This window comes from Leopardus geoffroyi, chromosome A2, assembly GCF_018350155.1.
Source record: "Leopardus geoffroyi isolate Oge1 chromosome A2, O.geoffroyi_Oge1_pat1.0, whole genome shotgun sequence".
NCBI lineage: Eukaryota > Metazoa > Chordata > Mammalia > Carnivora > Felidae > Leopardus > Leopardus geoffroyi.
In genome coordinates, this window is record NC_059331.1 from 81,550,366 (window position 1) to 81,564,630 (window position 14,265).

Here is a 14,265-nt window from a genome sequence, read left to right on the forward strand (position 1 = left end):
ATGACTGTCACTTTTCCTTTAAATGCCAAAGGTCTCCTGTGTTTGCAAGATGCCTTCTCTGAGAAGATAACAGAAAGTCCCCTTTACTCCCATTATGAGCACTTAGGACTAGCTTTTATGACATTTGCTACAAAAATAATAGTGTATACTGTGTACATATGTGTGTACCATGTATCTATGCATTTTATGTTAAAATTTAATAGTGTGTGGTATTTTTCCTAGAAGGTACAGATAAAAATAAAATTACCCATAATTTCACCATTTAAACATAATCTCTATTTACAGTTTTGTGGTAAATACTTTTAAATCCTTCTCCATATGTCTGTGCATTTTATATTAAAAAAATGTGTTTGATTGGAGGTGCCTGGGTGGCTCAGTCAGTTACGCATCCAACTCTTGATTTTAGCTTAGGTCATGATCCCAGGATTGTGGGATCGTGCCCTGCAGTGGTCTGAGAATGGAGCCTGCTTAAGATTCTCTCTCCCTCTGTCTCTCCCCCCACCCCCAAAAAAAAAAAAAAAAGTCTGATAAAATTTAACACACATCTGCTCATTTTGCAAAATGAAAAAAAAAGGCTGTAAAATTGTACAAAGAATAGGAAGAACTCTGAAGAGAATGAGATAGATGTTTGGAGGCAGGTGATCGATGAAACAGAACTAAGGATCACTGCCAGAACCACCATGGGAACAAGAGTGACCTTTTGGGAAAGAGCTCAGGGCATGGGGTCAATAAGGACACAGCAGGCAGCAGCAGGGGGCCTTATTGCAGGAGATGAATGGAAATTCTTATGCATTCGTTAAAATGAGCCTGTGCTTCTAATATGAGTTTAGTGTTATAGATAAATCCTTTCTCTTCCTAGCACTTGGAAAGATGGGCCTTAGCCTGCAGGCCAGCTCTTACCTCCTCACCCTAACGTCAGCTGAGCAGTGAGTAAAGCCGACTGTGGTACACAAAGGCTCCTGATCACCATTTTGTTCAGGGGATGGTCCTGTGCTGGAAGCACTGGATATGTGATGGTGGATCAAACCCAGGAAAGTCAATCAAGTCTTTAATTTACAAATATAAACGTAAATGTAAAACTAAGAATAACCTCACATACGAAGGAGCATTAAAAAAAAAAGTTATTAATGCCAGGGGTGAGATCATTCATTTAAAATAGCTTTTTAAGGGGCGCCTGGGTGGCGCAGTCGGTTAAGCGTCCAACTTCAGCCAGGTCACGATCTCGCGGTCCGTGAGTTCGAGCCCCGCGTCGGGCTCTGGGCTGATGGCTCAGAGCCTGGAGCCTGTTTCCGATTCTGTGTCTCCCTCTCTCTCTGCCCCTCCCCCGTTCATGCTCTGTCTCTCTCTGTCCCAAAAATAAATAAACGTTGAAAAAAAAAAAATTAAAAAAAAAAATAGCTTTTTAAAAATCTGAGTACCCTCAGAGTGATTAAAAAGATATTGTTTCCGTATAACAAAAACAGAATTCTTTTAAGAGGGAGCAATCAGAAAACAGACAAAGATCTCAAAAATTTTTTAAATGATTATAAAAAAAAACTTATTAGAAGGACTAATAGATAAAGCTTAAGAAACCTAATAACACTGTATGTTAACTATACTGGAATTAAAAAAAAAAATGTTGGGGCGCCTGGGTGGCGCAGTCGGTTAAGCGTCCGACTTCAGCCAGGTCACGATCTCGCGGTCCGGGAGTTCGAGCCCCGCGTCGGGCTCTGGGCTGATGGCTCAGAGCCTGGAGCCTGTTTCCGATTCTGTGTCTCCCTCTCTCTCTGCCCCTCCCCCATTCATGCTCTGTCTCTCTCTGTCCCAAAAATAAATAAACGTTGAAAAAAAAAAATTAAAAAAAAAAATGTTTAAGAGGCGCCTGGGTGGCTCAGTTGGTTGAGCGTCCGACTTTGGCTCAGATCATGATCTTGTGGTCTGTGGGTTCGAGCTCCGTGTCGGACTCTGTGCGGACAGCTCAGAGCCTGGAACCTGCTTAGGATTCTGTGTCTTTCTCTCTCTCTCTGACCCTCCAGCACTCATGCTCTCTCTCTTTCTCAAAAATAAATAAAAAACATTAAAAATTAAAAAGTTTAAGAAACAATGCACAAAATGCACAACCAAATGTCAAAGAATACAGAATACAAATGCTAGAAAAGATGAAAAAACATAGAGGAACAGTCCAGTAAGTACAATATCAGTCTATTGGAGCTCTAGAAAGAAAAACAAAAAAATGGAGGGAAAGAAATTGACAAATACCAGGAAAAAATTCCTGAGTTGAGGAAAAGTATGAGATAAAAAGGATCCATCAAGTGAATGGAAAAAAATACCTATACAAACATACAATCATAAAATTTCAGAGTCAAGGATATAGAAAGGCTCCTAAAACTTTCTAAAAATAAACATGAAGTCACTTAAGATTGACATAAAGCTTCTCATCAGTGAACAGGATACTAGAATGTAATGAAGCAATGCCTTTAAAATGAGGGAAAATGATTTTGGACTTAAAGTTCTCTTGCCAAGGAAATTATCAGTTAAGTATGAGGATGATATGAAGACATTTTCAGACATTGAAAGACTCAGGCTTTTTACTTCCAAGTACACTATCTGAATCAATTACCTAAGGATGTGCTCCATCAAAATGAGAGTAAAAAGTGAGTAGAAGGAAAATGTGGAATAGGAAAGAGTGTAACTCCCTAAGTGCAATTAAAATAAATACTAGGCTGGCCGATGTGTACCAGGCTTAGAAAGAAATTAATACAGATTAGGTCAAGTAGTAAGCTCCAAGAAGAATAACTTTAAGAAGAACTAGGTAATTCCATTTAATAGATAGAACCAGTAATGAACAATTTTCGCATAGTTATAATGGACTTCTAGCAACATGAAGAACTAAGCTGACTCATACAGACTTCCCTTCAGTACAAACACACAAAAATAAAGGGTAAAACACAATTAAATGTTTAAACAGTAAACTTAAAGACTACCAGAAGAATGCATAAAAATGTTTTAATTTTTAAAAATTGTTATAAGTTTACTTATTTATTTTTGAGAGAGCACAAGAGTGTGAGAGCATGCAGGAGAGGGGCAGAGAGAGAGAATCCCAAGGAGGCTCCACATGGAGCCCGATGCAGGGCTCGAACTCACAAACTGTGAGATCATGACCTGAGCCAAAACCAAGAGTCAGACATTTAACTGACTGAGCCACCAGGTGCTCCAGAGAAAAATGTTTTAAAACAGCAGTAAGTGCAGGCTCATACTCAGCACAACCAATCGGAGAGTCTCTGTGGGATATAGACCCCTGGGTGTAGGCATGGGGTTGTACATTCAAACCTTGAAAGAAGACATGGCCTCAGGCCTAAAGAAGTAGGGAACCACCCCTTCCCCCATTTAATATGAGCTCACTATTTTAAAAACCTCCTAACAACCCTAAGGGAGTATCACCAAACAAATGGAAGAATCTGCCTGGTAAACCAGTAGATTCTTCTTCCATTGTTACTTAAAGTTCAGAACTTCTTTTAAATTAAAATACGTGTGGCTCAAGCCTAAGCACCAGTTGGAATTACTGAGCTTTTTTACTCCAAAGAAGATTCTTGTGAGCATTAAGGATCTTTCAAGTATCTCAGTTGGAAAATAAATCTTACAGTTTATCAATTTATGGAGTCACAGCAGTTTAGTGCTAGAGAGAATTTGGTTGTTTAATGGAATTGAATAATTTTTCCATGGCAGAGTGGTTTTGATCAGTATTTCTACATCGAATAAAGTAGGATGGGAATAGAGTTCAATAACCGGAGGATGTGGACTCCTAATGGAGCCTAGAGCCTGCCCTTTGCGGTTCTATGACACCTGGTTCTTATTAACCTCTCCAGTTTCATCTTCGGTAACCACTCAGAATACAATTTCTGTGAACATTCTGTGTTAAATTTTTACCTTTCACTTCTCTGTGCAGAATCACCTGCCCTTGCTTTTGCCTTCTACCCATTATTCAAGAGCTGCTTCAAATCCAGTCTCCTCTCTGAAGCCTTCCTTGACCCTACTCTTGCTTTTTATGTGGTTAAAACCACCAGGCTTCATATGCAGCAAATCACAAGTGGGAATGCATGCCTATAGTTAGTATATTTTAGGTAAAATTAGATAAACATTTTGACATGATTAATCTAACAGTCAATGAGGCAGCATTGCATAAGTGCATGGTTTCTGAAATCAGGAGACCTGAATGAATCCTATCCTGGCTCTTCTTACCTCATCAGAATCCCAAATACATCATCTGAAAAAGGTGGATAATTCTTACCTCATGTGGATGCTATAATTTTTTAACCTCACAGTCTCAGTGTTAACTGCTGTAGTCATGCCCAGCTATTTTTGTGTATAAATAAGAGGCTGACATAAATATCTACCATTTGTGTTATTTTAAGTCAACTAGTGGTTTTTATATACTCACTTTGTAAGTTACCCAGTACTTAAAATGAGCATTAACGTTGTTTAAAGGTGAACTTTTTTTTATTACCATCACACACAAACTCACACAGATCAAAGACAAAATCTCACTTGTAATAGCCAAAATTTGGGAGTAGCCAAAGCATCTAATAATAAGGAAGACTGTTAGCTAAATCATTGCATGTATTAGAAAATATTATGTAGCCGTTAGAAATTATGCTTCTGGAGTTTATTGACCTGGCAAAACGTTTATGATCATCATGTTAAGTATAAAAATTTTAATGCAAAACTATTAAGACCATATCCAGCCATGTAAATATACATTATACATGTACAAATATATGCATTTATGGTATACATTTAATATGTACTATTCATGAGAAAAATGGAAAATTTCCCAATTTCCACTGTGCTCCTACATTTTATAATGAAAAAAACACAAGATTTCTATTGTTCTCATTTCCTAAATGTTGGTATTTCCTTGCCGACAATCTCTTGCTCCCATTCCCAGAACTTTCTGTGTTCCCCTATATGCTCTATCATTTCATATGCTTCTGCCCACCTGTAGGAAATCCTTAAAAGGATATAAAATGCTGCAGAGACATTAGATGACAAGGTTCCTGAGGGCATGTACCATAGCTTATTGATCTCTAAGAGCAGCCAACTTGGATATGACAGCCAAACATGGAGGTAGACCATAGAATCATAATGAATGAATAGATGGAGACTCAAGGCATTGAGAAATGGAGCCGGTAAAAGGAAATAAGTGTAACATTGATTAAAAAGGTAATAAGTATCTTCTGAATACCTTATTCTAAGTGCTTTATAATTCTTACATTAATCCTTAGTGCATCGCTGTTAGGATTGGCTGGACAAATGATACAATATCCATATAATGGCATATTATGCAGCTGTTCAAATAACAAAATAAAGGGACACCTGGGTGGCTTAGTTGGTTGAGCATCAAACTCTTGATTTCCTTCGTTTCTGCTGAGGTCATGATCCCAGGGTTGTGGGATTGAGTTCTGCATCAGACTCCACCCTCAAGATTCATTCTCTCCCTCCCTCCCTCTCCCTCCCTCCCTCCCTCCCTCTTTCTCTCTCTCTCTCTCCCCCCCCTCTCTTTCTCTCTCTCCCCCCTCTCTCCCTCCCTCCCTCTCCCTCCTCTCTCCCTCCCTCCCTCTCCCTCTGCCCCCTCACCCACACATGCGCTTGTGTTCTCCCTAAAACAAAACAGTGAGGAAGCTATTATATACTAATATAGAAAGATCACTAAGAGATGTTGTTAGTGGAAAAAGCTAGGTATGAAACAGCGTTAAGCATGCTACCGATCATGAGAAGACTGTTTTTCATGTCTGCCTGTGTAAGATATTTCTGGAAAGACACAGGAAACTAGACACTGTGGTTGCTTCTGAGCAATGGAAGTGAGACAGCACTTCAATTTTTTTAATACATGACTTTTTGAGCCATGTGACTAGATTAGTGATTCAATAAGTAAATATAGAGGAAAATCATAATCCCCATTTACAAATAAGTAACCTAAAATTGAAGGAAATTAGGTACCCTGTCCACAGTAGTCATCATAACAGTCGTACTTGGGGCACCTGGGTGGCTCGTTTGGTTGAGCAACTGACTCTTGATTTTGGCTCAGGTCGTGATCCCTGGGGTTGTGGCATTGCGTTGGACGCTATGCTGAGCATGGAGCCTGCTTAAGATTCTGTCTTTGCCCCTCTGATCCTCCCCCATGCATGCGTGCATGCTCTCTCTCAGTGTCTCTCAAATAAGATAAAATAATAGTAGTCATACTTATTGAACACTTACTATATGCCAGGCACCATGATAAGTGCTTTAGAAACATTTTCTAATTTATTCCTCTCAGATCTCTATTGAAGTTTTATTCTTTCAATGTTATAGCTGAAGAATCTGAAGGAAACAGAATTTATTTTCCAACCCAGGACAATTTTGGAAGTAATAATTACTCTGGGACAATAAGCATAAGCCAGGACATATGGTCACTCGACTTAGAGAAGTCAGATAACGTGCCAGATGTTCTATCATAATGGCAGAATCAGAACAGGAACAGTGGTCTGTGTGACTCCACAGCTTGTCCTCCTACCTGCCATTTACAGATAAGCAAATGAAGGCACAGAAAACTTATGTACCTCCCTCCCAAAAAAACACACAGCTAAGTGCCACTTCCAGCCTCCAAACACAGTCCTTCTGAATCCAAAGCCTACCAGATGCTGCGTCTCTGGATAGAAATCTAATAATCTTTTGACAGAGGAATTTAAGAGGAGTGGGTAAAAATAAAAGAAGAGGAAAAGGAGGGGCAGAGCCCCAAGCTAAATACTCTGGCGACTTTGGCCCCCACCACTCAAGTACACCGGAGAGCAGTCAACAAACGTCTGGGAGCCTGCTGCATCCTGGGGTATATGCTACATGTTTCAGAGACAGTGGTCCTGGCCTCACAGAGCTCACAGTCTACATTCAGGACCAGCTTGCATAGATTTTAGGGTCTTTGGCTCTCCTTACATGCTGGCCACTGCAGTGAGTCAATGATTGTTAAGGAGGAAAAACAGATACTATATACTGGTCCCAGAAGTATAGAGAAAAGGAAGCAACTTTTTCAAATTGCTTTCAGGAAAAGTCTGATAAAGTCATAGGTGAACATTTTTCTTCTGGACTGTAAGTCACAAAATATTTTTTATATGCTATGTCCATTATAGAAAAGTTTATGCCCTGGGAAGTATAGAAATTTTTCATAATAAGTAACATTTATTTTTGTTGGTTATTCATGCTGATGCCCATAGAGAAATTATGTTGAAAGATATGGTGAGTTTGGGTATGTGGTTGCATACTTAGAATGAAAAGGGCAACTATAAGCATTAGAACTAATTAGATTATGTCATTAATTATATAGAGTTATGTAAGTTGATTATTTTGAATAGATGGATACCCTGAGACTGTCTCTCTTCTGATGCCTCCAATCCACAGTGAAGAATAGTCATTCACTTTCATACTTAAAGAAAAGCATTATTGAGCTGGTGTGGGGGAGGGGTGGAGTGGGGGGGTTATCTTAGTTTCAGACAACTGAATCCATTCTAGCTAAATCCACAGAGATTTGATTGGCATTTTGAACAAACTTGCCAAATACGGTTCTCAGAATGTTGTCACTGGAAATATTATTTAAGGATGAGGACACTAAGACTCAGAGAGGCAAATTGTTTTTCTATATTCATTTAACAAGCATTTTTGAGCCCTAAGTAGCCATCACTGAACGGAAATCAACAGTGTTGGGTTTCTGCTTACAGTCTAGTTTCCCACCAAGTTCACCAATCTCCCTCCATGAGTTCGAAACAATACACATTCCAGAATTGCTAAAGCACAGTCTCTAAAGGACCTAGAAGTCTGTGGTTTCAAGCTCCCTAGGTGATTCAGACATACTTCCAAGTGTGGAAACTCCTGATCTAGTTGGTCCTGTCATAACAGTATTGAATGGCTCAGACGCTCGAAATGCAGAACTAGGGCTGCATGTTGTTATAGTTTGTATTATAAACATCTGTGCCTTTTAAATTTGGTGATGACTTTGAACAGGGAACAAGGTTTGTGTTTTGAGAGAGGTTTTGGAGAGGTTACCCCAACGTGAGTATGGATGGGTCTGTTTTCTCACCTACAAAAGGAAGGAGTTAAATTGGATCATCTTCAAGACTACTTTCAGATCTGGAAATCTATGATGAAAGATATTCAAAACTATTTTTAAATCCCTTCTTTCACAGTTGTGGAAAATGGGATTTGAACCCCTAGGTCATTTTGCTTTTCTGCAATGAGTATTTTTGTTTGGAGGACCTACCAGAAGGTTTGTCCCTTTAGACCATCTTATTTTTTTTTAATTTTTTTAATGTTTATTTATTTTTGACAGAGAGAGAGAGACAGAGCATTAGCGGGGGAGGGGTAGAGAGAGAGAAGGAGACACAGAATCAGAAGCAGGCCCCAGGCTCTGAGCTGTCAGTACAGAGCCCGACGTGGGTCTCGAACTCACAGACTGAGATCATGACCTGAGCTGAAGTCGGATGCTTAACCGACTGAGCCACCCAGGCACCCTCTTTAGACCATCTTAGAAGTGACTTTTCTCATGTAAGGGTTTGGGTAGTTTTACAGCTTGGTGATTTATATTGCAATCAGCACACTGGAAGCTCATTATCTGTCAGATAAGGGTCTGGTCATTTGATCTGCTCATGCGGGTTCCTTGGTTTCTTTGCCACTCTTCTTCTGATAAGGGGGCTATCGATAGCCTTCATGGCTTTAATTATTTAATCGTTATTGATGAGCATTAAAAGTTCCCCAAAAGGACAGCCTCTCTTTATAATACCCTCTTCTCCTGTCCTTACCCTTCCCGGAACTCCTTTCCTTTCCCAGGTAAGAAAAAACTGCCAAACAGATATCGCTAGGAGACCTGCACTCTAGCCAGGGTCCTAACACCTCAAAAATACTTGAGAAACCCCTCTTGTCACTGTCTCTTCCTAACCTACAGAGTGTTACAGTTGCCACATTTAGCAAAGAAAATAAAAGATACCCAGTCAAAGTTGACATAAAGAATAAAAGTGTAATATAAATATGCTCTATGCAATATTTGGAACATACACTAAAAAAATTTGTTGCTTGCTTGACATTGAAATTTAACTAGGTATCTTATATTTTATTTGGTAAACCTATAGAAAGTCATACCCTAATACTTTCCTAAATCCATCTAATGTTTTGAGATCTAACTTCCTTGGAGATTTGCTCCTAATTTAAACCCTGAATGAAATGCTTATAACAAATAAGACTGCATTTGCATGAAGTTTAGCAGGTGTTTCACGGCCTGCCCACACAAAACTCCCTCTTGTTTTGAGAATAGAAGAATAGAAAAACCTATATAATAGGTTTGTAATTTTTTATTGAATATTTCAAAGACACCCATGAGCAAAGACAGTAAGAGAATGTCTTGCACACAATTTATGTACACCTTGTTCAGTTTTTTCCTTTTTTGTTTGGGTGTGTGTATGTCTATTGCCATGCCATAAGTGGGTAGTTTTGAACTTCAGCTGTGCATTAGAGTCACATGGAGAGCTTTTAAAATCCTCAGTCCCTGCCTGCCTCCCAGACCAAATAAATCAGAATGCCTGGTGGTAGAGTCAGATCAGACATCAATAGCCACCCAGGTGATTCCAGTGAGCAGTCAGGAATTGAGAACCAATTCCCTAACTGAAAATGGCAAATTCAAGGAAGTATTTTTCCTGCTACATCATGTCCTAATATTTCAAACTCAACTCCAAAATTATTTGGTACATTTTTCAGTAAGTATATTATATTATACTATGTTATATTTATTATGTTATGTTGGATATTAAGGCATAGCATACATTGTATTATAAAGATTACTTCTGAAAACATTTCATCTGGCTTTAATTATATCACTGATTCATTATTAATTATTAATGCATAGTCCTTAAAGTGTATAATTGGCTTTTGTGTCCAAATATTTCTTCGTGGTTTTCTTATGTCTTTTTCATATGTATTTCTCTGTCCCTCTCAGATTTTAAACCAGTGGTTCTTTACTCATTAAAATAATGTAAGGATGCTTTTTTTTTTTTTTTTTTTTTTAATGCCTCAGCCCCCTTCCTAGAGGCTCTGCTCTAATTGGTCTTGTATAGAGCCCAGGATTTCTTTTCTGTTTTAAAAGCACCTGAGGAGATTTTGAGTTTAGGCAGAGTTGAAAGCCAATATTTTTTCATATGTCAAATACCCACCTACCCAATCATCTGAGTCTCCTGGGGAGCTTTTAAAACACACCGTAATTGCCCTGATTGATAAAGTAGAAGGAATTTTGAGATTCCAGGACCAGGAGAAATGAGGCATTAACAAATGGCCTTCAGAGTAATGGGTGTAAATGAGGAATCCTGTCAGGGATAGCCAAAGGACTTTGGAGAATAAGGATAAGAAGATCTAATATTTTAGAAATATTTTATTTCATCTTCTGTGTTTCAGTGTAAAGCTATTCTGTTTCTCTGAAGTCTCAGAGAAGGCCATCACACATGGGTACAGCAAGGCATGACCACACTCACACATACTGAATGCCCATCGTCCAGGCCCCACCCCTGGAAATCCTAACTCAGGAGATTCAGAGGGAGGCCCTGACATCAGTACTTTCAGCCTTCCCCAGACCCTTGTGGTGAGTGGGTACATTTGGTCCCACTAAGTGTACATGATGCAACAGCCTTAGACATTATCATCAACAGTTCATCCCATTGACATCTGGGCAAATTGATCTTGGGAACAGTAAAATCAATGGTAAAACTGGGTTTTTGCAATAGGGAGAAAAAGAGAGCCTGATTCTTATTAGACCTCCCTCAGATCTACCTGGTCTTTTTCTCTTTGAGTGGCTCTATGAAGGAAGATATAACCTTTCTGAAATAGGAGAGAAGATGAGCAAGGAGGAGGTGTACAGAAAAATTAATAATAATAATAATACATTTTAAAGCAGGCTTCATCTTCTATAATATGAAATAACAGGAAGCATGACCTATATTATCAACAGTCATGAACACCAATCCAAAGATCTTCCTCATTCATCAAATACTGAGCACCTGCTAAGACAGGGACTGAGCTAGACCCTTGACTTTCAAGGTATGGTCTTGGGAATTACAATTTAGAAGAGACCAATAATTATAATCAGCGGGAGAAAAGTGGAAAATTACACAAAGTAGTGAGTATTGACCCAGTCTTAGGGGAAACTTCAGACAAGCAGAGGACAAAACGAGGCTTTTGAAAGCTACAATGATTAGGGTTTAGGGAAAATGGGAAGAGAGTGAGGGGGAGAAAACAGCATTTTCCAGAGTGAATGGAACTCTGCAGGGGCACAAAGGCTTAACGCAGCGCGGTGCGTTGTGTGAATTCCAGATGGTTCTACAAACTGTCCTGTCATGTTCTGGAGGAGTTGGGGCATGTGGAAGGCAGAATGGTTGCACTGATCTAGAACAGACTCCACTCATACACATCAACCCAGTTGTTCTGGGTGGGATATTATGAGTTCCTAGAGTCGCCATAAAAAATTAGATGGCCAACCAGCCTTGCTAGCCTAAAGCAAAAAACATATGATCTTTATTTGTCAGATTCTGCTGCAAAATGCTCTTTCTCCAGACTAATCTGTTCATGTCATCCTTATTGGTACTTGGTTGCATTTGCTGTTAGATTTCCTTTTTATTCTAGACTCTGGAATTTTTAACCTCCTTGGACACAGGCATTTGTTTTTGGATGATGTTTTGTGGGTGATCACATGAACCTGAGTTCAGTGTGAATTGTAATTTCAGTTTGGTGAAAAACTGCATCACGCAGGAATTGTATTGACCCACGTCAGTAATTGCCCCACTCTCCTGTTATCACATAGACACCTGACTGTTAACTCATGCCAACTCCCGTCTCCTCTGCTGTTAACTTCCTTCAGTTGGGAACATTGGCTTCCGTTGTTTTGTTGTTCACTTGATTTTCCATTATAAGGTGTACAATTGAAATATATAGACAAATACAAAGAATCATGTAACAAACACCCATTTACATATTGCAAGACTTAATCAAATCTAAATGTTTTGCTCTATTTGCACCAATTCTTTTTACAAACTGAAACATTATAGATACAGTTAAAGTTCTGTCTCTTCTGAGTCTGACTCCCCTTCTCTCCAAAGGAAACACCATCCTGATCTTAGTGTTTATCATTGTCATTCATGGTTTTATACATTTTCTACATACATGTGTCTATAAACAGCATATAGTATTGCTTTCTACTTTTTATTTTTTTAATTTTCTTTAACGTTTTTGTTTATTTTTTAGACAGAGAGAGACAGAGCATGAATGGGGGAGGGTAAGAGAGAGAGGGAGACATAGAATCCGAAACAGGCTCCAGGCTCTGAGCTGTCAGCACAGAGCCCGACGCGGGGCTCGAGCCACAGACTGTGAGATCATGACCTGAGCTGAGGTCAGACCCTTAACTGACTGAGCCACCCAGGCGCCTCGCTTTATACTTCTTAAAATTTTGTTTATATTACTGTACCCCTGAGGTATCTATCTGTGCCTTGCATTTTTATTGAAAATTAAGTTTTTGAGATTTATTGATGATGACACAAATAGATTTCACTTTTTAAAACTACTTTATAGCATTCAATATATGACTATACCAAAATTTATTTTTTATTGCATACCGGTAGACATTTGCATTTTTTTCCAATTTTTCAATATCATAAAGCTGCAGTGGACATCCTTGCACATGTTTCCATGCACACAAATATATTGGGTTTTTTATATATATATAAATCAACCATCGTAATTGTCTCACACGTGACAACATAATCATGTGTGAGTATTATACCATTGCACTGATGTTTTCAACTTGTAACTTTTCACAGGAATTTCCCTCATGGAGATGTATAAGCTTCAGTTCTGAACCATAGGATAATTTAAGGAGTAATCAAATGTGAGTACAGAATTGGAGAGGAGGATAATATGCCTTCAAGAAACTTGGGTTCAATTTAAGGACTGATCTTGCCCCTTTTTCTGTTTCCTTGACATGTAAATGGGTCACTCTCCCCCTCATATGGGCTGAGAGCCGACTGAAGTATTTAGCCACTGAATTTAATGCGAGCTTTTGTTAGAAGTACACACATTACCAGTTATTGCCTTGGGAGGAAATAAGTCTCATATGTTTTCATAGTGATTTTAACTTCATTCATTTATTTGCGGTTGCTAGGTACTCATCCATGTGTTAGGTGCTCTGGGTTGTCCAAAGATGAAGTCGTCAAAAGAATTTACAATCCCACGAGGAAGAGATGCTTAGGAACACAATCAGTAGGATTGTGGCATCTGAAATAGACTATTTTCTCCCTTAGTGACACTCAGGAAATGCTTGTCTCCTGCTGTTGATGAATAATTTCGGAGTACTATGGATCATGCTGAAGAAAATGAAATCCTTGCAGCAAGCCAGAGGTACTATGTGGAAAGGCCTATCTTCAGCCATCTGGTCCTCCAGGAAAGACTTCACAAGAAGGACAAGATTTCAGATTCCATCGGGGATAAGCTGAAACAGGCATTCACGTATGTTGTGTTTTAACTTTTTCCTTTATTCTGTCATTATGAGAGAAGCAAGGTCAAATGTATAAAGAAAATCTGGTGCAGTGGAGAAAAAACAAAAAGTGAGCACTCAGGATTTGCAGAACTGTCCACATGGTTCATTCAGGGATAGTATTTGATCGAACCCAGGCTTCATTATGTATTTCACCCTATTTATTAAATTCTGATTATGCTTGCATCTGTTTAATGGTTTATTTAAACACCCGGCTTTCCCATACTCCAGCACCTTCCACACATCCGCCTTTTGCCTTCGTCTCTCAGGAATGTTCCAGACTCTCTTTTTTTCCACTCTGATTTCTCCATGTGGCAACATCCTGAATCTAAGTCCCAACCTAGGCTGTCAAAGACAGCATCCTATGACTCTTTGTTTTGGAGACGCTTTCACAGCCATGTTGCAGGCCTGGGAACAGTAATACATGTGTGCCTGACATGTGTGCCTCTCAATAGCTCCCAAGCTTCAAAACCAAACCATTCTAGACCCTTGGGACCACACCTCTGTGCTCTGTGTTCATGTTAGCTTCACAGAGACGCTCCGCTCTAAGTATGACCATCAGGAGAGGTTTAAAACGTATACCCTGGAGTCAGACTCTCCAAGTTTTAATCCTAGTCCTAACCACCTACCAGCTGTGTGCTTCAGTTTCCTGCTCTGTAAAATGGGGATAATAATAGGACTTACATCATAGAGTTACTAGG

General features: G+C 39.2%; 1 protein-coding gene across 2 annotated transcripts in view; it reads left to right on the top strand.

Moving 5' to 3' along the window:
- SLC26A5 (solute carrier family 26 member 5) overlaps nucleotides 1-14,265 on the top strand; it is a 53,358-nt gene that overhangs the window by 9,427 nt on the left and 29,666 nt on the right. For both annotated transcript variants that reach the window (XM_045494545.1, XM_045494546.1), the window contains exons 3-4: nucleotides 12,852-12,919; nucleotides 13,332-13,536. In XM_045494545.1, coding sequence (XP_045350501.1) covers nucleotides 13,385-13,536 — 152 coding nt within the window. In that variant the 5' untranslated portion in view covers nucleotides 12,852-12,919; nucleotides 13,332-13,384. The remainder of the gene's footprint in view (nucleotides 1-12,851; nucleotides 12,920-13,331; nucleotides 13,537-14,265) is intronic.